Raw genomic sequence first — 26,162 nt, 5'->3', positions numbered from 1 at the left:
TAGTTTATTAAAGGGGCTGAAGGAGCTTTCTAGCCCGAAGCCCTCAACGCTGAAAGAGAAATGGGAGAAATTACTGGCATAATGTGGATGCTTAGAGCAATTAACAGCAGTTGTTTAATGTTAGCCCCCTTCGCCTCTCTCTCTGTCGCTGCTTTTCTCTCTCTTCTCTTGTCATCCCCCCTGCTTCAACTCCCACCGTCTCCCCTCGCTCTGCCATGATTGTTTAGTGTTTACCCTCCTCCGCCTCAGAGCTCGCAGAGTTGACACTAATGAAAATGCTACATCTTTCGGGCCCGTGTTGGTCTCTAAATAACGATATCATACGGCTGAAATATGCTCCAGCGGAGCCCGGGAGATAATGTGCTATTCAGAGCCTGTTAAATCATGCCAGCGCCTGCGCTCAGAGCCGCGAGTTCAAGTGGTCTTTACCCCACGTTAGGGGGCTACGTCTTCTCCTAAATAAATCTGTCATAGTTGCCTTGGGTTGCCTCTCCTTTATAACATAAAAGTTCCTGCACTCTCAATAACCTCTTGCTGTGGTCGCCTGTGTGTTTGTTAGTGTGTAACTATGAATTTTGGAGCTGCCGGATTTAGATGCGTGTTTGTATTTGATTCTATATATATGGCACAAAGTTATGTAGGCAGATGTAAAAAAAAAAAAAAAAAAAAAAATTCCCCTCTTGTATTAAATCTCTCAGGCCCATGTGGCAGAGCGAGCTGGTGGCAGATGGACTGGCTTTCTGCATCTGCTGTGTGCAGACTGGGGGCTTTGTACTCCTCTCTCCTGGGGAAGACCGAGCCTTTCTTCTTGCCAGTAGATTCCTGTCTGTTGGAGCGACTAAGAAAAACATCTGTGGCATGCAAGGGAGAGAGAGAGAGAGAGAGAGAGAGGAGGAAAGGAGAAAGAGAGAGAGAGAGGGAGGAGGGAATAAAAAAAAAAAAATTGACAAAAGGATTGGCAAACACCATTAGCCCTAAATGTTCCAGCTCATTGCCTGTTGTGCATTGTTTACAGTAGGGGAAACATGTTGATACATCACATTCAGCCTATAGCCCGGCTTTAACTCGGCTCGCTTCAGCTTTTTGTCGGCTTCTTCAGCAGGCGGCGGGGGTACGGGGGGGGACCGGCGGTTTCTGCGGTCCCAGTTAGAGATACTGAACTAATTCATTAGGAGAGACTTGTTGAAATAACTGAATCCTCATGTTAAGACATCTGTACTGACACGTTGTGCCTTTTATCAAGTGGTAAACCAAGCTTTTAAAAAGCTGTGGCTGAGGGGGGAAAGCTGTGAAATGTTTGTCAGCTTGTGTGTTTCACTTTTTTTTTTTTATTTTAATACAATATTATAGACTTTTAACTGAATCATTTCTAATTTGGCCATTGTTTAATGTTTAAAAAATGTATTTAAAGTGTAGACGGTGGTGGTAGCATATTGGCAAAAAGGAGGCACGACCCTCGAAAAGCATCATCTTAGTATTTTGTCTCAGAAAAAGTCTGCATGTGGAGGTCTCCCCAGTTCTGAACCTTTGTGGTCTCCCTCCCCTCTCAGATTCCTCTACAAAACGCCTCTTCTGAACCCCCCTTACACACACACACACACACAGTTACACCCCCCTCACCATTTCTTTGCCAACTCTCGCCACCCTCCGCCCCCTCCCTCTCCGCTCCCCTCCGCGACCAGCCCCCCTACCCCACCGATCAAGCCACTGGTTTTTGTGTACTATTGGTCCTCAGGCGTCAAAACAATCCAGTGGGGCTGCCTGACTTGTTTTAATTAGGCGGCACTGAAACGGCAACTGTCTCTCAGACGTGACCAGGCAGAGGTGCTCTCCCCTCGCACTACTGTAAATACCGCTGTAAATACTTCTCTGCTGATGTCTTTGACAGTAAGCGTCAGCTAGTTTCTCTTTACTTTTTTTTTTCTCCCCACTTTTGATGCTCTGATCCCCTACTAGTGGCATTTTTTCCCTCCTCTCTTCATTTTTGGTAATGCTTCCAGGCTTCTGAGAATACTTCTTCAAATGCTTCTTACCGGGGAGAGTGGATTTCTCACTCATTGTTTTAAAGGTAGGTCATTTTTATCTGTCACTCCTTCCCCTCTCTCTTTCGCAGTCTATTTATGACTTTGTTTGGATGTGTACTTGTGGTATCGTAGCAGTGCTTTGTGATAGCGCGTTACTTGGTAACGCATTGGATGTGATAATTGTTTTTAAGAGCCCTATACGCTCTCCGCCAGAGCACGGTGCGGAGGCTACCGACTGCCGTTTCAGCCCTTCACTAATCCCATTCAGACTCTTTACATCCACGCGCACACACGCACTCTGACATGCACACAATCGGGAGCTGAATAGAAAAGCACTGAACTGTGCTAGAATGAAGCCAGACGCACATACCTTTTGGCGGGCGAACGCACCTCTCGTAGCGGCGTCCTCCAGCCCCCTTCTCCTGTCTCCGTTTCCCTCTCGTCTCAGCGACGCCGGGTACACAGAACAGAGTAGAGAGCCAGTCGGGCAGGTTGTGTGTAAGAGTGTGTGTGTGTGTGTATGTGTGTGTGTGCACTTGCACGAGAGAGAGAGAGAGAGAGAGAGAAAGAGAGAGAGAGAGCGAAGCCGAGAGTGTTCAGAGAAGCAGATGTGCGATTAGAGCGAGAGCAGAGCGCGAGCTGCCTGGTAAGCACGCAGCCGAGGTGCAAGGGGAGAGCCGGCGAGCATCCTGCAAGGAGTCACAGCACTCCCCGTGTGAAGATCCCCCTCACACACACTCTCTCATTCACACACAGGACCCACCCACACACACACACACACTACCTGCACTCACACACAGCTGCTCTTTACACATTTGCACCCAAATGCACCGAATTTTTTCTTTTTACTTTGCAAAAAGTATAAATAAATAGAATCAGATTTCCGTAAATAAATTAAAAAGACAGCAAAAATAGAGATCTGACTAATAATTGCCATGTCTCTCATTTCCAATAAAAATAGGGAATGAAATGATAAGTAGTGTTTTTCCAGTAATTGTGATATATTTCATCAGCGGCAGGCATAAGAAATGATGGTCTAATTATTTCCAGTGTAGAGAGAGAAAGAAGCCACCGTGTCTCTGTCATAAATTTCCATTTTGTACACTACCCCCCCCCTTCCATTCACACACACACATGCACTCTCACACACACACACACACACACACACACACACACTCTCCCTCCGCTGTCCCCTCTCCCACTCTTTCCCTTCTCTCCCCCAACTCAAGCCTCTCCTATCGGGCCCTGCATGTCCGACCCGCACAGGGGGCCCCGGTCGGTAATTGCCCCGGTGACAACTGGAAATGATAGAATAATTGTCAGGAGAGGCGTCTGGGCTTTCTTTTTTTTTAATGGGGCGAGGGTGATTTAAGTATGCATGAATGGCACGGTGGTGGTGGTGGTGGTGGTGGTGGTGAGGTGGCGAGAGGGAGAGGAGAGAGAGAGGGAGCGGGGGGAACTGGGGCGGGGGCTGGGTGGCGGCTGGCGGGGGGGAGCTGGCTTGTTTATGATGCCATCCCCCATAAACACGGCTGAAGTGATGACACAGATAGTGTTGCCTCTCCACGGGGTGACACCAGTCGACTTGCGGCCGTCGCTTCTAGACACCCTCGGCGGTGGCAGAGGCAAGCACTCTGTTCTCTGGTCAAGCTCTCTGGCACTCCTCACCTTCAGGTAAAAAAAAAAAAAGTCAGGCCGACTCTGTCCATCCATCCATCCATCCATCCATCCATCCATCATCCATCCATCAATCCTGTGTCATCCGTAGTCGACTCCAGGCTCTGGGCTGTGTTTAATGGTTGTGTTTTATTGCCGGGCTGCGTCTCCTTGCCTTCCCCGCTGCTCGTCCCACTGTGTAACCGTGCAGCCTTGGTCTGCGGGCTCTGTTAATCTGCTGCTTAATTAGTGCTGATGAATGGCTCAGTGTGTGTGTGTGTGTGTGCGTGCCTGTACGTGTGTGTGCATGCGTACAAGTGAGCGTGTGCACAGATGTGGCTTTGTGTGTCCGTATGGAGTGTGTGTGCATGTGGCTGTGTGAACTCACTTGGTATTTTTCTCTCTACGCTCTGGTATTAGTTGTGTTTTTCAGATGTTGCTACTTTGCTTGCTAAGCTAATAATCATTGATCATCAGAGGACAGAGATCTCACTACTACGGTTAAACACTGTCTAACCTTTCACGAGCTAATAACAATCAAATATTAATCAGCTGCAGATGTGTGTGTTTTGAGAGGGCAACGCTTTTTTTACTTGAAGTTTGACTTATTTGTTTTTCCTCCCATCTCTCGGGGTGGGAAGAAAAAAATCTTTGGAGCAGATGTTTAGTTTGAAGAGGAGAGAGGTCACAAGACTGATAATCGGTGAAGCACTAATTATCTTTATCAAAGGCGAGCGGGATAATTTGTTTACTTAAATATTGATGAGGGTGAGCAAGGCATGGTATTGGGCTATTGTGGGCATATTATTAACATTTCATAGGGCTTTGTGCAGGAATGCGAAAGGGACTCCTCTTCATAATTTAATACCCTAATGCATAATGAGCTATGTGATTAGTTCACATGGAGAATTGGCCAAACTCCATTTTGAAAGGCAGATAATTTACATTGTTCTCCAGAGTCTGGCATATAATAGCTTCTTTAGCGCAATAAAATTAAATGCTACACATTTTTATATTTCAGCTTACAAATCCCCCTGGCAATATTCAGTTTTCTTTTTTTTTTCTGTTGTTTTTTTTTTTCTTCTTCTCCACGTCTGTCTCATTTTGTTAGAAAAAAAAAATAAATAAAATGATTTAACTAAAAACACATGTTTACCTACATGTTTTATTTAGAATGCACGCTGGCCAATTAACACCGTTCATTAGCCGGAGCCGCGTTATTTGTTTTGAAAGTTTAACCAATCACTTTGTTATGCTAATTGTGATGTAATTTAATTTGAGTTGCCGTAATGATGATGCCGCTATTATCCACATAAATGATGCAGTTAAGCAGCACGGCCTCATTTGCATGTGCTTGAAGGGAGAGAGGGCTGAAAGGAGCCGGCTCCCGTATCACTCTGCTTTAATTTTCCAGCTCTGTTCACTCCTGCCCTATGGGTCTTCCTGGCCTGTCGCCGGCTATTGATGATCAGCACTTTTATCTGAATTTTTTTTTTTTTTAAATGACAAAGAGGCCTTTATTTTGTCTGCTAACAGATTTCCTAGAACTGCAGTGTAGAGAAATTAAATAATGGAAATATGAGACTATTAAAAAATGCAAATGATTATTTCTGAGTATCAAACAGTAAGTGAACAATTGATTTGTGTGCCCCCACGACACACACACACACACACCTACTACACACACATGCACGCCCCTTACTTCACATTTCTGTTTTGGATGGTTGTGGGGGGGTGGGGGGGGGAGAAGAGTGGCTTCTTGAATTTAATATTTCCATATCAAAGTGGTGCTTTGTTGGCAAGGCTTAATTTTTAATCTGTTGATTCCATCATCATCTTTGGTTTGGACATTATTCAGATGTGGACTGAATAGTCGGGTGTGTTTTATAAAAATGGAGAGCTGCAGTCGAGCTGTCAACCGGCATATTTTTTGTAAAAATCTATTTCTTAAGAGGAGCAGGAGTGATTCTTTCTTCCGAGTTTTAAAGAAAGTGAAAGTGTGACTAAGCCCGTGTTAAAGACGACCCATTATCTATTTTGTCGTGGGTTCGACTTTGGTAATTTTCCTGTGGACAGATTATTTTTTCTCCTGACCAGTCCCCCCCCCTTCCCTGTTATGCTCCTAATTGGTTACATAAATCTTGTCTGGTATGAATGAGGAATGTTTCGGTGTTGTCAACTGCAATCTTCACCCTTATTTACCAATTCATTAAGATCTATCGATGCAGGACTGCTGAGGGGGAATGACAACATAAATCAGAGCTGGAGACATAATGGCCCTAATCAACCAGAAATAACTGGAAACGTCACAATGAGCTATGTCTCTGTAGACCGTGTGCCGGCCGCGGCTCGCTCCCATGCGCCTGTCCGCTGGATCTGCCGCGCCGCGGAGAGGACCGAAGAAGTCAGGCCATCCAACTGTCATTAGCTCCTCTGATTTCTTTCCTCTTCTCCCCCTCGACAAAGCAGTGTAAAGAATTTGTCCATTTCCTTCCTTTTTTTTTGTTTCCCCAACTCTTGCTCCGTGTCAGCTCAGTCCTAGTTCAGGTGGAGAATCTTTTTCTGAGTGGAATACTTCCACGCTCTATAAATACAGTTAGGTCGGAAGTACCCTGCGTTCACCGGCGCACCTCCTCTACTCATGGTAAAGATGATTGGACGAGACAATGAGGCCTCCCCTCTTTATAGGTCAATTAGCCCTAATTAGGTGGGCCGAGTTAATTAATGGAATTGGCAAATATGCAAATGAGAGCCGACTGATCAGCTTTCGTCACTGTCTCGCTCACCCACGGCGGGCGGGCGGGGGCTGTCTCCTGCTTCAGCAGAACGAGGCGCCTGATGTGTAACGTGTAAATGATATGGGACGAGCCTAAATGCAGGAGAAAAGTAGTTTCTCTCCTCCTCTTTTTCTCTTTTCTGCGAGGGGCGTGCTGCGCTACAGTAATATCTTTAAGAAGAAGTGTGCATTTATTGCTGCAGTGGTGGAAATTCTATTTCATCTTTAAATATTTTCCCCCCTTTTTTTTTTAACTGAATGATTCATCGTTGATTTTAATTGAACATACCGTTTTCTTTTATTTGTAATTGGATACTCCCATGTACAATAACTGTTTTGTCCCATTTCAGAGCTGGTTGTATTCATATAAAATGAATTTGTATTAACATAGTATCATGCACACTATTCACGAGTGCCTCTTGCATTTGATTCTAAGAAGACATTGTGCAGGCCGTACAATTGAACATGCACTTTACACCCTTTTCCTCTGCTTTTCTTTGTCATTTTTTTCCCCTTTTCTGCACTCCAACAAACACTGACTCTGACACACACTCACACTCTCTCATTCAGGGACACTTACACACTGTGGCAAATAGTCTGTCTTTTATCTTATTCTGTCTCATCTCCTTATTGTAAATAGGAGAGAATTAAGTTCTGAACGTCTTCGACTGAATGTCTCCTATCACAGAACTACGATTTATTGTCGGCTCAAATGAAGAATTGAAATATGACTGAGGTTTTTCTCAATGTAGGGCTCATTGGACAGGAGATAACCACATTTGATTCTGTTGCTTTGAATAATGTTAATCCCGGGAAAAAAAGCAAAAGTCCATTATTCATATTCATCTCTTTTCATTTGGCCCCACTCCTGATTTTGTAAATATGATTTCTTCAGCCCCCTTTTTTTTTTTTTTTTTCCAAAGCAATCTTCATTCACCGGTGAACCACTTTTGAAATTCCTCTATCTGAGAGCAGAAACCATTACCATACACAGGTTTATAAGAAGTAGTCATTAATGCTCTTTTATGGCGGCCCTTTAGTGCCAAAAAGGAAGCTTTTAATTCTAAGGCACGGCAGCCTGGCTTGCCTTTACTTAATCCGGGGGACTGGGTTCTGTCGAACGCAAGCTCTCCAAGTGGTCGTTTTTCCATCTCCGACTCCAAACTGAAGCTGAAGGCTGTAATAAAGTGCATGTGGTCTCCTCTGCGCCGTGACAACTTGCAACCAGAAAAATTACAGTACACACCCCAGTACAAACAAACATAATCACAGATTCTTTTGAAGGCATAAATTTACGCCTTGGCGGTTTTTGATTATTTTAAAACTTCTTTTTCTCTCCATTATTTGGTCTTCGATTACATTTATCATTTTTGAAATGCAGTTGCTTTTTAAGCACCGTTTTTTTTTTTTTAAGTCAGCACATATGTGGCATTTTGATTTATTAAGCAATCTGAAGTATTGAATGTGTGAGCCTTTTGCCCTTGCCCAGTTACTTCTTTATTTTGTATGCATAGTAACTTATGGCAATGATGAATTAATTTCACTCAAGCACAGAATCTGTGATTATTTTAAATGGTAACCATATCTCGACCTGATCAGGGAGCTGTGAGGAGTCAGCAGACTGTGAAATGTAATTTCTATTATTATTTTATTTTTTTTGATCTCACAAACCAAAAAGAATTCCAACCACCTGAAATGTGAACTGATAATGAACGGACGTCTGGGATCACAGATTTACAGGTCACTTCTTCTTTTTTTTTCTCCCCCCCTTTTCTTTGCAATATTTTTTGCAACTCATGCATATAAGATGATGGGAATGGATCAGTGTTCTAGATAGAGACACAGTGGAGAGCATCCTCACACTGAAAATGGATAGGCCAGAGACTCGGTGTCAAGCCCGCTGTGTGTTAACAACGTAACATGTGTGTGTGACTGTGTGTGTGTGTGTGTGTGTTAAATTCCCCAGTGTTCCCCAGACAGTGTTGGAGCACAGCAGACAGCTGTGTATTCCCACTAGATGGATGGCCAGTGTCATAGTGTGTGTTTACTGCACATGATAGAGCGGGAGACAGGCCAGGTAATGAGGCTACATTAAGGGCTTTTAGAGCTCGCAAACAAAGATGGAGGGCTGCTTCTTTCCCCTTTAATGATAGGTGTGTGTGTGTGTGGAAAAGAGAGAGAGAGAGTGTGTGTGTGCGAGGCAATGAAAGGCTCAATTCTCCTTACACCTTTGTTGTGTCACTTCTGGGAAGAAAAGAGGAGAAATTCTCCCCAATCTCTGGGCCAAATGCGTCGTCAGGACCCCTCTCTTTCAGATCCCGCACCTGATGGAAGAGGCAGATTTGCGTAGTGCGAGAGATTCAAGAGTAAATATTTGCACAAGCTGAAGAGGAATAGCAAGCAAGGCTATGGTTGCACAAGGAATGAGACAAAAGCCGGAGTTGGTCTCGAAGCTTTGCAAATAAAGTGTCTTGTCTGCGTCTATCATCGGGAAAATGCCTTTCTTTCTACTGATCCTCCACCTTTAATAGAAATGTTTGAGCCATCAGCGTTGACGACGGTGAATTCAGAGAGAGCGCGGAGTTATCTCTGTGTCTCTCGCTATCTCCCCACCACCCCGCAACCTAAACACTTAGTATCACTATCATCTTCCTTCCCAAAGCTATACATCTGCAGAATTACCAGCGTATTACCAGCGCAATAACAGCCTTCCTCTCTGTTTCCGATCACGATAATAAGTGGTCTCGGCTCTCCCTCATTGGAAGATTATGGCTTGAGGAAATAGCATCAAATAGCGGGTGTGTTGAAACGCGGGACACCGGCAATTTATGGGATGTCAAACACACGTGCGGGCGAGCCGGCAGCCTCACTCATGCGGCGTTAAAGCTGCAGCCAGCAACCGCCGCAGATGAGAGAGAGCGAGGGTCCCCCAGTCGGTGTTGTGTACCTGGGGGGGGTGGCTCCTTCCGACCCAGTTGGTTCAGGACAGGCTGATCCAGGGTCAGGGCTGGTATCCCTCAGGGAGAGGGTACAGGGCATGGTGAACCCGTGGTAGGCACACAAATGTAGATACATGCATGCATATTGTCACACCCTCAGGTGCCGAGTATTGTCACTATCTGTCTCTCTTGAGTATTGTGTGTATGTGTGTGTGTGTGTGTGTGTGTGACAGTTCCATCACCCCCACAGTCAGATCCGCAAGCTCGGTCGCCCGCTCATCATTGCAACCCGGCTGTGTTTCTAATTGACATTCTAATTGGCAGATTTGAATGCCGCCTTTAGATGGCTAATTAATTTATCTCACCGCTGTCATTAAGGTTAAAGCACCATCTGATCTCTGCGAATACACTTTGCATATATCTGCATTATCATTATGTTGCAGTTAGACATATTGCACCCCATTTTATTTTGGAGGAGGGCGAAGAAGATTATGGCACGGAGATTAAGCTGTTGTGTATTAAATTCAAATTATGATGATTTTTTTTTTTTTTTTTTTTTTTTTTACTCAAGCTATAATTTCATCCTTTTTTTTCTTTTTATAATATTAACACGTAAGCACATTAAAATCACATTTCATTGGTTTAATATCAAAGTTGCAATTTTTTCCCTGGACTTCCGTAGTAGTTTGCATTGCATTCAGATGTTATTAAAAATCCTTATTTCCTCGTCTCGTACGTCTTCAAGTTTTTCTGAACATCCATCGCTGTTCCAAGAAAGAAAGCAGGAAAGAAAAAAAAGGAGAGAGATCCAGGCTCCATTAGAATGTTCATAAAATTGTAGTAAAGGCAATCAGACAGTCTTTCTCTGAATATTTTAAACATTGGGCATGTAAAATTTATGCCTAATTTGAATACTTATTAGCCGGCTGATCTCGGCTGCAGCCTTGAGTTTCTTATGCTGAGATTCATCACCGGATTGGATGTCACATTGTGCCAGTCTTCCTCCCCCCCCCTCCACCACCTCCACCACCTCCACCGCCACCACCTTCCTGCCTCCCTCCCACTCACTTTCCTTTTCTCTCTCTCATTCTTTTCATCTGTCTCTCTCCGTCACCCCCCACCCTCCTCTCTGCTCCTCTCTCTCTCTCTCTCTCTCTCTCTCTCTCTCTCTCTGTCTTTTTTCCTGTGTGTCTCTCTCCATCAGTAGTGAGCGGCGCGGTGTTTAACAGGGGCCTGTTTGTTCACAAGCACGCCTTGTCCTGGCCTCTTCCCTATTTACTTGTGTCCCGGGCAGCTGTCGCCCTGCTCTGTGTAACAGCTCAGCCCTGTTTGTTCTCCCTGCCTGGATCCTGTTTATCCTGGCTGTGGACATCCTTTAATGCCTGTCCTGTATCTGCCCCTCGTCAAACACACACACACACACACACACACACACACAGACAGGGAAGGACGTGTACACACTTCTATTAAAACGGTATTTACTGGCCAAAGAATACACACGGTGCCCATACGGGCTGGGCACAAATGCGCAGAAAAACACATGCACACACACGATCATAATCATCGTCCCTCCTTCGTTGCATGGATGTGCTCTTGCACCTTATTTTTTTTTTTTTTAAATAAGGTGTTTTTAAATATGAAAGTCGGACATAGCCTTTGAAGGCAAACTTCCTCCATAAGGTAGTGAAAGTACAGTATTTTTTTTATCCTTTTAAATATGAATTGTCTTGAAATTTAAATATTAGGAGTAATTTTTTGCCAAATAGAGACAATATCCATGATAGTGGGGTGCTTTTAGAGTTGCCTTTTGTTGGGTGTCTTTTTTATTTATTGGTGAGAATGTCGACTGATGTTGGCGGGGCTCCTCTCTGCCCCAGTGAAGGTACAGAGCATTAAATGCAGGGGAAAATGATAAAACATTTATTACTGGAGAGAGAGAGAGGAGGTAATATGCATAATTTATGCTGTTTTTAGCACAATCATTAGTGATATTCGTGATAGATTTTTTTTTTTTTTCCTTTTCTTCCCTCTCTCTCTCTTTCACCAGTTTTCCATATCTAATAGATGCCGAGAGAATTAATATAATAATATATATTTATTGTTAAAATTATTGTCTTGCATTGTAGATCTCCCACCACAAAGTTTGATTGCAGCTTTAATTGTGTCCCTTTGAGAGAAGAGATTTTTCTTTTTTTTAATATCATAAAATAAATGAATATATAAGGTTTGATTAAAGAAGAAGGAGGGGGGGGGGGGGGGGGGTCAAGCCAGTAAATGACATATGAGCATCGTGCCTCTATGGAAGCCTGTGTGGCAGATTTTATTTAGCCACAGCACAGATGACAAACCCATTATAGCGTTCATCACCAGCCCTGCACCATGTGATTCGGTGCCTCCTCCTTCCTCCTCTTCCTCTTCCTCCTTCCTCCTTCCTCCTCCTCCCCGCCACCAAAATTTTAATTTTGCATGATTAGCTTTGCGTCATTAGGCAACTTCATTCAGACGCGACACACCACTAAAAAAATCTGACAGCTTCAAGACGTCAAATATTTTAGCAGTGCTTCTGTTTTTCTGTCTGTGCAGCCTGGCTGACCTAAAGTGTGAGGGAGATATTAAGAATTAATTGTGAATCACATATTTTGTTCAAGCATATTTTTTTTATCTCTGCGAATGTATTTTTTATTACAAATAATGACAAAAAAATATATATTTTTTTAAAGATTTATGCCTTCTATGGATAAAAGCATGTACTTTAGGTACCCCTCCCATTTTTTAAATAGCACCAGGACGTGCATCTCTTTGTATTGCTTCATTTACACAATGAATGCATAATTGCTCCTCCTGCATCCCCCCCACCCCTTTTTCCTTTTCCCCCCTCCCTCTTCTTTAAATGCTTTAATTTGCAGAGGGGGACCGAGGGCTTGATAATGGAAGCGTTAAAAAAAAAAAAAAAAAAAAAGGAGGGAAAAAGGGGGGAATTGTAACAAGAAGAGCCCTAACCGGTGCCTCTTAATCACTTCTAGGTTTTAAATCATGATGATGCAGGAGTCGGCCACAGAGACAATAAGCAACAGTTCAATGAGTCAAAATGGAATGAGCACCCTAAGCAGCAGCCAATTAGAGGCTGGCAGTAGAGATGGGAGATCAAGCGCTGGTGACACGAGCAGCGAAGTAAGCACAGTCGAGCTGCTGCATCTGCAACAACAGCAGGTAAGTTGTGTTTCTCCCCCGTCTCGTCTCTCTGCCGCTCTCTCTCCTCTCCTCTCTCTCACACTCTGTTTTACCCCTCGCTCTCCCACTCTGCTCTGCTCTGCTCTCTGCTCAGGCAGCGCTGGGGCTTTTTTTCTACACAGACAGGAGGCACAATGAAATTTTTGTATTGTTTGTGTGTTTTTTTTTTATTTAGCACACGGGGAAAAAAATAACTTGTTTATTTAATCGGCTGTTTGTGTTGTTGGTAAATTTTTTCTCTGCAGTTTTGTTGTGCTGTCAGCATGTTTTGCCTGAAGCTGTCGCCTGTGGAGTGATGAAAATGTTTTGTTTTTAGTTGGTTTTATATTTTAGTTTCTTTTAGCATTTCAATTTGTGTTTATAGAGAGAGCTCGTTGCAGAAATGTGAGGCCATGTGAGAGAGTGTGTGTGTGTGCATGTAAGAGTGTCAGTGAGAAAAAGAGAGAAAGGGAAAAGAATGTGTGCGTTGGAGCGTCGTACGGACCAGTTTGGGTCGTGTGTGTGTGTGTGTGCAGTGTGTGTGTGTGTCATGGCAGTGCTGTTTCCACCAGAGGGCCTCCTAACTCGGCACTAGTTGGAGGCTCACACACAGACACTCTGACCACAGACCCACCAGCGGCACAGAAACCTTTGACCGGGATGACTAATTTGCATGCAGTCTCACTTTCCCTCAACTAGAAAGTCATTTAGATTTTTTTTTTTTTAAACCGCACTGTGAGATCATTCCCTCTCCACTCTTGATAATATTGCTCCATTCTGTTGCTTATTTATTGTATCGATCGTACTGAATTGTTTCGGTTGACGCTCTGTTTTCAATCTCTTTAACTTCTTCATATCCGTGATGTATTGTATTTATCTCTATTCTTCTCAGTCGGAGTAAGTTGAGGGTGAATGAACCGCAGGGGGGCGGGGGGGTGGAGGAGGTGGTGGTTGTCGGGGGGCAGGAGTTGTGAAAGTCAGTCGCCAGCAGAGTAGAGGAGTCAAGTGTCTCTCGTGTCTTTTCACGGTGAATGATGGCTTTGACAGTTTGCCAAAAGAGCAGTGGGAGACGGGGTCAGAGGGCCATGCTTCGGGGGCGGATTGGGGGGGACAACGCCGCCGGTTTGTAATGATGCGCGCTGTCCTTTTCGTTTGGATGGGGGAATTTTCATGCAAGCGTGTATTTGTGCGCGTGTGTGTGTGTACTTTCGGAGGCAGCTGAAAGCCTGTGGTCAGTTCGGTCGATGTGTTTTCTGTGTGTCTGCTGCATCTGTATTTGGTGTAGCAAAATCGTGACCTGCAGGCTCCCCCCCGACGCCACCTCTTCTTCCATCCCCCCATTCCAACTCAGCACCCATCCTCCATCCACAGCGTAACCCCAGTGGTCCTGCTGGTGGCTGCAGCGGCATCACTGTGGCCTTACCCCCCTCCATTTATCACCACTCTACCACTCTTCTTACACACACACACCTGATTGGGGTCAATTCTCTCCCTCTCTCAGTCATCACTCTTTTACATTTGAAGGTGTTGGATAGAGGGGCTGTGTTGATGCTCTCTGCAGATAAAATAGAACGAGATAGAGAGCAGGATAAGAAGAGGACCCCACTTTAATGTTGCACTAGAAAGCAGAAGGAATTTGTTCTGTAAAAAATCTTTTTATTTTAGATTTTATTTCAGTATTTTTATTTCATTTTAAATGCTGCAAATTAAAAGTGTACATAATTTTTATTTTATTGAAAATTGCCCACATTTAGAGATCTAATATGAGACATTAGTTTAATTGACATAAGCAGAGAAAAGTGTGTGTGAATGTGTGTATGTAAATGTTAACTCAACAAAGCTGTGCAGTAAAAAAAAAAAAAAGAGGCCACAGCACTGAGAGAGAAAAGCGACGTAAGCATAAAGTGTCTAGTTAAGTCTCTGAGATGGACGTACGGCTAAGAGCTCGTAGTGGTGGGTGGGTGAGTGGGGTTGGGGGTGGTGGTGGTGGCGGGGGGGGTGGCGGTTGTATGACAGTGTGCGCCTTGTAAAAGAGGCCAGCCCAAGCCTTCTCCCAACCCAGAGACAGACACATTGAAATGAGCGGTCCAGCTAACAGGTCTCTGGAGGCTTTTTAAAACAGGGGGCCCTGTGCTGTTAACTTCACACACACTTCCTGTGGCGTGCTCACACTGCATCTCTTTGGAGAGAGTCAGTCCCGACGAAAGATCTGCATTTGTTAGCAACAGAGCTGTGCTATTTCGTGCTCATTTGAAGAACGTGATGGTTGGCAAAGTGAATGACAGCGTGTATGAAGCATCTATTCGTGTGGTCATATATTCATGCGTCCATCCATCCATGCTTGCACTTCTTTTTTTATTTCATTTTTTTGCACCTGTGTGCAGCTTAAAAAATTCCAGTCCACGTCCGCTCCCGAGTCCATTTTGAAGGAAGGCTGTTGGGTGTAATTTTCCACCCATATTTGGAATGACATTGAGTGGTCCAGTGGGTATAGAAGCTCCAGTCTCTCATCACGCTGCTGGGGGGATGATTAATAATAAGCACTGATGAATTCTCCACTGTCCCTGTGGGTTCTGCCATTACCTAGCAGCTCCAAAATACCACCTGCAGCTATAATTAGAAAAGCAGCATCTTAAGGTCTCCGATTCGGCCAAAGGCTTATAGGACACAGATCAAGACGAAGTTACACAGGAGTAGTTTTTTTTTTCCATATTTCAAATATTGACTTTTTTTTTTTTCCTCAAAACAAATTTATTTTATTGCAAATCCTGTATACAATCTGTCTAAACAGGTCTTTGTGTTCGACGCGAAAGCCACACACTCGCTTATCCGCGCATCTGAATGATAACCGTCGTGTCACAATTGAATTTCCATCCCCTAATTTCTGTCAGGGTTTCATCACCCCCATTCCCAAGGTTGTCTAAATAGACCTAATTTGATTTGAGATCACAGATTAGATACCCACTGTATCTGATTGCAATTTGCCAGCTGCAGATATGTATCAGAGCAAAATGATGAATGTTGCTCAGCCCTAATTACTATGCTAAAATGATCACTATAAAAGCCCCCATGTTAAAAAAGAAATTCTGCTGAGCTCACATTACCAATCAATTTATCATTGTTTTAATATTATACGCTGCTATATGTATGTACATGGAAGCTATATGCATCGATCTTTGGATCTATACCATAATGTCCCATAATGAGGCTGTTAGTTGATTACAGTGGTGTGTAGACTTAATCCTGCCAGGGTTATCAGTGGGATTGATGAGCCAATACTCAGGACTACTGCCCCCCTCTAAATGGGCTCGCCACTGTACGGAGGGTATTGATATTCAGAGCAAGATGGAGGCTCAGGTTTATCTATTGTGGTTTTAACCGAAGACCTCTGGATAGCTTTGGGGACAACCTCCTGTCATTACAACCTACTACTCATTCAGATCATTAAACTCAGACATAACGAGAAAATGTTCGCTTTACAGTTGGGGTGTAAGAAAATATCGAATATTGCGATATTGTATCAATTGTCAAAAACACTATCGATTTTTACTCAATAGTTTATAGGCAAAGATTAATTCAGTCAATACTTTATTTAATTTGCAAAGAGATGAACGTGCCCTCTCAAAGTAGTGCTATCATGTCAGATGTTACAGGGACTGTGATAAATGCAAATGATGATTGCATAAAAAGTACACTTTTTACTCAGATTTTATGCATATGGTGTATTCTTTATACTGTGACAGTTTTCCTAAAATGAGATTTAAAAAATTGCAATATATCGCCTTGCTTGCTGTATCGCAATATAACGATATATCGCAATATATTGAATCGTAACCACTGCATCATGATACATATCGTATCGCCAGATTCTTGCGAATACACAGCCCTGCTTTACAGATTAAAATCTTTTGTCCCATGTCATACATTTAATTTCTTTGCTATTGGTTGTTTAAACCTGTTATTCCTAGGGATGTACCGATCCGATTTTTTCAATCCCGATAGCGATTCATGGGTTTTGGGTATCGGCCGATACCGAGTACCGATCCGGAACCAGTGTTTAATTAATAAGCTGTATGCCTCACTGTGTGGAAGTAACTGGGATCAATCTTTTATGTGTAAGGAAACATCAGGCTTGACTTAAACATTACTTTCCTATAACCTTGTAAAACAAAATGTGACAAATAGATCCATAGATATAAATTTACTGAATTGTAATTTATTATTAAAATAATAAATCGTACACCAACAACTTGATAAAAACAAAATCTTCAAAATTAACAGGAATTACAATTCAAGTGGAGATCTTGTTAATGCAGCAACAAATTGGTCAAAACTTAAACTGGAATTGAAATTCCAGTATATAATGTATATAGTATATAAGCATAGAACTGAATTGAATAGATTGGCCCCATTGTCACCGATACCCGATCTAGCTATATGAGTCAGTAACGGCATCGGTGCATCCCTAAATGCAGATCCCACTGTTATGATTGCATAAAAAATATAACTTTTTTTAACTCATATTTTATGCATATTGTGTCTTCTTTATACTATGACAGTTTTCCTAAAATTAGATTAAAAAAATATCAGTTTATCACCTTGCTTAAAGTATCGCAATATATCGCAATATATTGAATGGTAACCCCTGTATCATGATCCGTATCGTATCGTCAATACACAGCCCTGCTTTACAGATTAAAATCTTTTGTTCCATGTCATACATTTAATTTGTTTTTGGTTGTTTATACCTCATCATCATTTCATGATTTATGTTTATGTTTATGTGTGTTTGTGAGGACTGTGATTTATTTACTTTTGCAAAAAAAAAAACGCGGTTTACAAGAGAGGTTGTTGCAGAGGTCGACATGTTGGTAAACTGGTTGTATGCATCTCAGTGTTTTCCTCAGGCACATGATGCAGCAAAATGCAAACCATCCAACCCCATTTAAATGACTGCAGCGTCTTGACATAAATTACAATAAGTGCGCCGAGGTGCCATCTTACTTCCAGGCTACCCCTGTCGCTACACGAGAGCTAGGCAGTGGTCCAACTTGAGAGTGACAGCAATTAACCTGCCTTCCTAGCTGTTTAGCTGGAGGAAATAGAAGGGATGAGGAATATGACAGCAAGTGATGGGTAATATTTAGGGTTTAGGGGCAAATGAAATTCTCCCCCAAAATGAAAGTCATTAGGGAGAAAGTTACCCCCACAGACAAAGGACAAAATGACAGTGTGTGTGTACGTGTGTGTGTGTGCGCGCACTCATTTGACAGACTCACCTCTCTCTTATAACAACTCAAGTTTGTTGTTTAGTGTAGTTTAATATTTAAATACTGACACACAGTGTTCACCTATCACCTCTCACAAACAAGCCTCAAGCATCTTTCTCTCTTCGCCCTTCACCTGCCTCTCTGTTTTTCTCTCCATATGTGAGACACACACACACACACACACACACACACACACACACACACACACACACCTAAGATGCAAATCTGGGCTTTGCCCTTGAGCATAATTTAAAGGCCTAATCACCCAGACTGTCCCTTTGGATGGAAAAAGGGGAAGGAGGGAGGGATGGTGGCGTCTCTCATTTGCACCCTTACACAAAGAAGCTCATTAGGTTTATCTTTCAGGCCTGAGATTGCCCCACTCAACTGTGTAAATAAGACACCGGCCCTGGCCTGATGCATCAATCACCTCTCAGGACAGGAGACAGACCTCCGCTGAAATATGAACGATTTCATAAAGGAGCCTTTTGTTAACCGTCATCATCTGTGTGAAGATAAGGGGTGTTTCTGTAAAGGCTTGGAGGAGCATTAGGGAAGCAGTATGTTACTGTATGTCTTTGTAAAATTATTTCCCCCTTTCAGTGAAAAGACAGCTCTTCCCTGGCAATCCTTGTGTCTGACTTATTTACAATGAAAGCCATCCTTCTTTTTATTTCAAGCCTGGCTATCGGCAGACAGTCCCTACAGGATAGTACATACAGGCCTGTGATATATAGGCCTGTAGTTCCCCCCCCCTTCGCGATGACACTAAAGATATAGGGTGTGAATGACAGCATAGCTACTGTTTGCTCACCCTTCCCCAGACAAAACACAGTATTATTCTATTATCTATATAGACGCCACTTCTTCTTCTTCTTCCACCTCCGTCTGTCCCCTTTTTTTCCATCCGTCTCATTCTTCAGCTCCTCGAAACCTGGGCTGTCCATCTATGTTTAAGACACATTACATGTGGCCTCCTGGAATTTACAGTGGCGCTCTCCCAGTAACTCCATTTCGCACCGGAGTCCCCCGAGAGCATGGCGAAATGTCAAGCTGCAAGGCTTGAAAGAGAGACGAGGAGAAAGGGGACAGAGCGAATGCAGGAATTGAGAGAAGAGAGGATGAGAGAGATAGACAGAGGGAAATCTGCTGGAAATAAACACTTATGGCGATTTTATGCTCAAGCGGTCGGGAGCCGCGGAGTCGAGGTCGAAGGGGCAGCACAGGTAGAAGAAGACACATCACACCGTGTGTGTGTTATCAGATCAATGCCACACTTGCTGTGACAAGCTTTTTTTTTGTTGCTCATATGAAATTAAACAAGAAGTGAAACAGAAACTACTAGGGCTGTGTATTGGCAAGAATCTGGCGATACGATACGTATCACGATGCGATATATTGCGATACTGTAAGCTAGAGGATATATCGGGGATATGTTTCAAATCAAATTTAGGAAAACTATAATAGTTTTTAAAGAACACACCGCCATATGCATAAAATCTGAGTAAATTTTTTTTGAATTTTTTAGGTTTTTTTAACAGCGATACTCGATATTTTCGATATTTTCTTACATCCTTAGAAACTACATTAACATTTTTATATATTTGAATGGCAAATACGTTAAATGGAAGCCAGTTGACATCATTCAATCCAAACCTTTTGTTTGACCTCACACTTTCTTTTCCTTTTTTCCCCCCTCTGTGTAGCGCATTAGCCCAGTGATAAATGAACTGGGTCAGGGTTAACCACCTCAGTGTAAATAAGAGGCAGCCATTCAGCGGCACATACTGTGGCCGATAGTCCCGCGGTCTCAAGCCGACCTAGTGCAGCAGGGCCAGGATCAATGGCCACTTCACAACTCATTTCCTTTTACGCCTCCCTAACTGCCCCGCTCCAGCTCTGGGAAAATAAATGGCAACTGGATCTATAAGTCCACTCACACACAAACACACGCATACACACTCATACAAACACACACACACACTCTCGCACACATAACTCCGAGCGGACTGAGCGATCGCTCCGGCTCGATACCCCTCCGCAATAATTTATTTGCAAACTGCCTCGGCGGTGAATGGCGCATCATCTTTTCGCGGCCCTCACAATCGAAAACAGGCATTCTGTCATTGTTTGTTGCCACTCCCCTGTCGTTGGCTTAAACAGAGTGCCAGCCGTTAATATGGCAGGGTGGAGCGTTACTGTCACCCGCAAGCCTGGAAATACACATGTAAATGGCTCTGTTTTCCTCTAATCAGGAGGATAGAGGAAAACACGCGTGTGCATACAAGGTAACGCATTGCTGTCTTGTTTTTTTCTGTAAATGCTTCCCTTCCACCCCCCCCCCAAAAAAGGCAAGTGGCTTATAGTCATTTGATAGGCCACGACACCGCTATCCATTTAACAGAGCTTAAAAATCCTACATATGCATATGCCGGGGTGTCTTAAGCTGACAACCAAAAGACAGGATTTGCTAGAAGGCAGCTTTGGAGTGTTGTGAATTTAACAAGCATGTCTAGTATTACAGTTCCTCTCCGCTTTAGCCATGAATAGTAACAAATCAGACTCTGAAACGCATGCCCGATGGTTTGTTGTGTGTGTACACCCCCCCTCCCCTTCCATAACTAAACTGACTTCAAATCTGGTTAAGAAGATGACTAGCAAAAAGTAGCAGCATCTTTAATGTCACCGGTGCTCTCTTCCTCTAATGCGCCCGGAATCTCGGCTATAACAGATTCCAGGTATCATCACACGCTTTTTTTTAGTTGCACTTGTTAACACCCTCCGTTGCTCCGATTACCTTCATCCCTGACCCATTTTTTGAATATATAAATGGATCCATCCTCCTCCCGAGTTGTTTGTAGTTGTAACGCTAGGCAGGCTGCGAGGGGAGATGCTCTTTACGCCTCCAAACACTGTATACATATGTAAGAGAGAGCCAGCCAGGGCTCGCAGCCCCTCTCTCCTCTTCACAGCTTTTCATACAAATGCAGTAAATAAGCTCAGGCCGTGGGGAATTGAAGGCTCCAAACAGACGAACTGACTGACATGTCACTTAGCGCTGGCTTTGGCTCTCTTCACTGCGGGCTTTAGAGCTGAGGCTGCTGGGTTTTATTGTGTATCAGCCAAGGTCAGGCCCTCACTTTGCTGTCATCTGTATCATTTACAACTTATAATAATGTCAGACGTATTATTTGCTATATTTTTTTTTGAATGTGGGGCAATAGAGCAAACATAAATTAAGTGATTTATGAAAAGAAATCCACTTAGAATCAAGTCCTTTGGGAGGATATACTGATTTGTTTTGGGGCAGATGCAGAGAATAAGATGTACTGTATCCTGAAGTTAATGATGGCAGTCACATTGCAGCAGAGATAGACAGGCCCACCTCTCTCCAGCCTACGGTGCCGCTCAAACAGCCCTGCCACTCCTCATCAAGACCTAACCACTGCTTATTTACCCACACTGCGGGACTTTAACTCGCCCGAATTGATCAGCGATAGCACTGGAAAGCTGCTTGTTCCACCCTGATAAAAGCGACGCCCACGAGCATATGCAGAACATGCTTCGCGGGGCCCGGCGCGGCACTTCAAGCTCGACTAGACACTAAGCTGATATTGGTTTCACGCTTGAGCCCGTGGCGCGAAATCTTCCAATTGAAAGCCGGAGATTTGATTGTTTCTGCGTATGCATTTATCAGAAGTTTACATGATAAATATACATTAGCCCGGTGGCTTGGCCATGCGTGGTATTGTTTCAGCGATACTGTTTTTTTCATGCATTCCTTTTCCACCTGTTTGGACTTCATCATCCAATTCAGTGTGAACCTGATAATCATAATTTGAACAAAACTACAAATGGATGTATAGGAGTTTTGCACCTCGTTAGTCTTTCACAGAATAATTTTTGTCGTCTTTGTTGGCACAAGTTTGAAATGTGAAAGTCCCTGTGTGTTTTTCTTTCCATATTCTTTGTGTTAGTAGTGTGCCAACTAGCTTGTGTCTGCACCATGACATAATTCAGAAGTTGATGTCCCTACAATATGTGTAAAACAACCCCCATCCCCCGTCTTGGCTTAGTCCTGACTTAATATCGTAATGCCTTCACTGCAGTCCTAAATGATATGTCATTTATCTTTCATACAAATTTCAAACAGAGGTTTTATTTTCTTAATAACCACTGTAATTGTTCTGTCCTTGTACGGAGTGCTATGAAGGGAGTGATCATGCTTTTGGCACATTTATCAAAGCCCACGAAGAGAAAAAAAAAAATGCAAAAAAAAAAAAGGAGGCCCCCTTTTTTCTCACATAGGCGGCCTAAAGTGTGCGACAGAGTGATACATTTTCTTGTTAGGAGAAATTACATCCACTAACTTGAGCTACTTCAGCATGAAATTGAAAAAGAAGCATTTCTTGTGAATTTCCATTCTTGATTCAATGAAAGATGTAGATTAGCCCTTTGGAAAAGGGCGGGGAGCAAGAATGAAACTAAAGAAGTATGACTCCGCTCACGCTCGCTTGTTCTTGGAAGCGTGATATAGGATGCTGTTGGAAAAAAAAAAAAGGCTTTGTTTATGGAAGTAAGGCTCAGTCAGGCTGGTGGCAGATTAAAGAAAAAAATGTTTAACATCTCTCTCTCTCTCTCTCTCTCTTTGTGTGTATGCGGTATACGTTTATGTATTCACACACAAACCTTATGCATTTTTATCACTGGGACTCTCCAAGCCTACCGTACCTCAGTCACAGTCTGTGCTCGTGATAACTCCCTCTTTCCATCTCTTTCTCACACACACAAATACATGCACATGTAACAAACACATTTAACCAGACCCAGCTCAGTCTAGCATCTGTTCTGGTGGTGGTGGTGGTGGTGGTGGTGAGGGTGGTTGTGGTGGTGGTGGTGGTGGGGCGGAACACTGATTGATAGACGCAGGGTGTCAGAGTGGAAGGCAGATAACTATATCTTCTACAGCTCACTTAAAGGTCAAACACACATCGCTGTAATTGGAATATTCACAAGACAACCACCAAGGTACAATGCAGGGTGGAGGGAAGAAAGGGAGGAGGAGGAGGAGGAGGAGGAGGAGGAGGAGGAGCACAGGAAAAGATAGGTGTTACATAAGCAAAGCGATTGAGAGAGGAGAGGTGGGAGTGAATGTGATCCATGGCCCCTTCCACAGGCAGATGTCGTGGCTATTTATCGGGTTGATCTTTGGGGGAAGTGTGGCGTTCATTGAAAGATACAGCGCCTGCAATGGAGAGCAATCGTCACTGGGGGCAAGACTAAGTAGTAGTCACATAAACTTATTTAAACTATATGATGGCTATTATGGAAAAACAGTTGTGTGACGATGTGCAGACACATACGCTGTTCGTAGCTATACCTACGAAAAGTAATGCACTGTAATTTGTATATATCCCACAAAATATGTATGTAATCTACGTAACGGCGAACCGGGAAGTATATAACACAACATAGGGAGGAGGCCGGGGTGGACAGGTGGGTCAAAAAACACTGGACTTTTGCCCGGTGTTTGTGAAACCAGAAGTTTTGTTTTTAAGATTTATTTTTCAAGTTACTTCCGTACTTAATTTCGCCACTTCCGTACTTATTTTAAGCCAAACCACGATCTTTTCCGAAACCTAACTAAGTAGTTCTGTTGCCTGTTTTCTGTGAAGACAGAAGTTTATTTTGAAAAGACTGTATGCATCTAACAAAGCAGAAATTGACAGGTGTTGCTGGACATTCGTATGAAAACGCACAAACAATTAGGAATAACTTTTTGTAAGATATCATACGAACCATTGTATTAGGATAAGCGACTGTTAATCATTATCTATAAAGCTCAAAATAATTGTCTTAAAAATTACCACACTGGAAAATGTCCTGTTTACAGTATGTAAAACTCTATGTTTTGTTAAGTGTATGTCAGTACAGCTGCAGGGTTAGCCATGCAGCGGGTGAGGTGAGGTCATTTTCCAGCTAAGGTCAGGGTGCTCTCTCATCGACCCCAGAACAACGGGGTAACAATTAGACTCAGCACTTAACCTGAGCTCTGCAGGACGAGACAGACAGACACTCACACTATTGACCTGCAACTGCAGAGCCCCCCAAGACAGGATCTGATGTACACACATGCACCGAGCAGACATACAGGCTTGGCTTTGCTTCTGTTAGTGCACATGCACACACATAACCAGTGTGGACCCTTTCTAGCCCATTTTGGTTGGCACAAAGATGGATGACAGTAGCTTTCCTAATCATTGTTTTGTTGCTCCTGTGTAGGCTTTGAGTGTATATGTGCTGCGCCGTGTGTGTCTTTATCAGCGGTTTAATGGAGGGTAAACACACTTAAATGCAGTTTACCTACCCAGGATGCAGCAGCCTTTTATTTACCACTATATACCCCCGGTCTTTATGTTTGTGCACACATCTCGTGTCAGCACATTCGTCTTTTCGGCAGCATCTATTGGTGTTGGCGTTCTGCACAAAACAAGCTCTTTCTTTCCGCAGCGGCGTCTGCTTGTTCTCTGGTGCCACAGTCGGATTGCTAGTCGCCTCTGGCCATGTTTTTGGAGTGGGAGCTCTCTTAATAAGGCCTTGTCAACAAAGACAGACACAAGCTCCACGAAAAAACAACAACTTCATTCTGTGTCTGAGCCGCTGACAAGAATGATGAGAAAACCCTCGTTTGCGCAGAAATACAGCTGTGTTCAAGATCACTGAGTAGCTACAATAGACATATAGTTTTTTTATATATGTTACTCTATGATATCACACTTACTGTACTATTTATTTATAAGCAACTAGGATTAAGCAATTGAGGTCTTCTTCCCTCCCCACAATTCCAGTTTTTTTCCACTTGGCTCATCCCCCTTTTCCAAATGAACTACGGCTGGCCCGAATGCAACATTTCATATCAGGTATTCATCCAGCTGTGTGACCTCCACTCGCCTGGAACTGTGAAAAGCAGAGGGATCATAATCACCTGAAGAGGAAATCAAGCGCTTCAGGAGAGAGAAAGAGTGTGTAACCGAGTGAGAATGTATTTGTGTGTTTTTTTGTGGGGTGGGGTGGAGGGGAGCTGCACAGTTGAACACTCGTACCTCATGCCAGCTTTTGCTTTTGCAAAGAGAACACTTGACCTCACACACACACACACACACACACACACTCCTCTCCCTTCTTCTTCTTCCACCCCCACAAATACCTTCCCCGGTCTCTTCTCTTCTCTCTCTGTCCGTCTCTATTTTTCTTCCTCTCTGTCTCTTTGTGATAGTATATTGTGGTAGCTCTCAGTCGTCGGGCTCTAAAGGACTTCCCTAAGAGCAGCAGTAGATAAAGAGCGCCGCTGAATAGGCCCGCTGTCACCTTATCTAAGAGTAGCGATACAGCACAGGTCAAAGTAAAGACTTTGCCAGAGCCACCAGCAGAGACAGGGCGCCGGGGTAATAGGGGCATTGTTGGGGTGATTTGAATTGAAGTGATGAAGCAGGGAAGAGATGCACTGAGACAATGGACAGAGAGAACAGAGCCAGTTATGACATCTGTATGAGACAATAAGCAAGTTTTTCATATGCATGGTCAGGTCTTTTTTACCTTGTCAAAATGCATTTTTTAAAGGTAGCTGAAAACAATTACTCCCCCTCACTTTAACATATCCATCATTGTATTTACACAGAATATCCATGGTGATAACAGCAGGAGGCGGGGTGTCAGTGAATGTTAGCGTTCGCTATGACCGGCAGCAGGGCCGCGCTCTTTGTTATTGCTGGCACTCGGCCTCCCCGACGTCTCAACAGACACATTCATATTGGTGCATATGCACTCTTCAACTCTCTCTCACAGACATAAACACACACTTTATCTGTAATGGGCAAAACAGACCCGTGTTTTGTTTTCGTTAGTGGAAAAAAATAAGTGCAGGGGGTTACACAATGGAGTCGGAGCCCCTCCTACCACCACCGCCGCCGCCGCCACCGCCACCGCCACCGAGCTTTCTTCCATGGGGTAGGAGAGCGAGCAAATTCATCTCGTCAACCCTCCCGGGAGGGTGTAGCTATGCAGCTCTGTTTACTGTGGCAGAAAGTTAATATAAATTTTCATCAGTGGGGGAAGTTTACACATATGATTCTATTTGTCCTTCATTATTAGCACCTGAGTCTGAGGCTGGGTAGGCATAATTGTCTACAGACACAGGCCAAATAGATGCAAGGGAAAGGCAAATAAGCACACCCCAAAAATAATTTGATGCTTGTGTGTTACAATCCTCCACCCTAGGAATTCTTAA

The 26,162-nt window shown here is 43.5% G+C and overlaps 1 protein-coding gene across 9 annotated transcripts in view; it reads left to right on the top strand.

Moving 5' to 3' along the window:
* foxp2 (forkhead box P2) overlaps positions 1 to 26,162 on the top strand; it is a 123,789-nt gene that overhangs the window by 43,807 nt on the left and 53,820 nt on the right. For 5 of the 9 annotated variants that reach the window (XM_037760173.1, XM_037760171.1, XM_037760168.1 and 2 more), the window contains exon 4: positions 12,419 to 12,605. The exons of 1 other annotated variant lie outside the window; for it this stretch is intronic. In XM_037760173.1, the coding sequence (XP_037616101.1) occupies positions 12,429 to 12,605 (177 nt within the window). In that variant the 5' untranslated portion in view covers positions 12,419 to 12,428. Of the gene's footprint in view, positions 1 to 1,720; positions 2,069 to 2,222; positions 3,699 to 12,418; positions 12,606 to 26,162 lie in introns of those variants that run through there. 3 more of the 9 variants (XM_037760170.1, XM_037760175.1, XM_037760176.1) reach the window with 3 other exon arrangements.

This window comes from Sebastes umbrosus, chromosome 23, assembly GCF_015220745.1.
Source record: "Sebastes umbrosus isolate fSebUmb1 chromosome 23, fSebUmb1.pri, whole genome shotgun sequence".
NCBI lineage: Eukaryota > Metazoa > Chordata > Actinopteri > Perciformes > Sebastidae > Sebastes > Sebastes umbrosus.
This window is presented reverse-complemented; position numbering and strand designations above follow the sequence as displayed.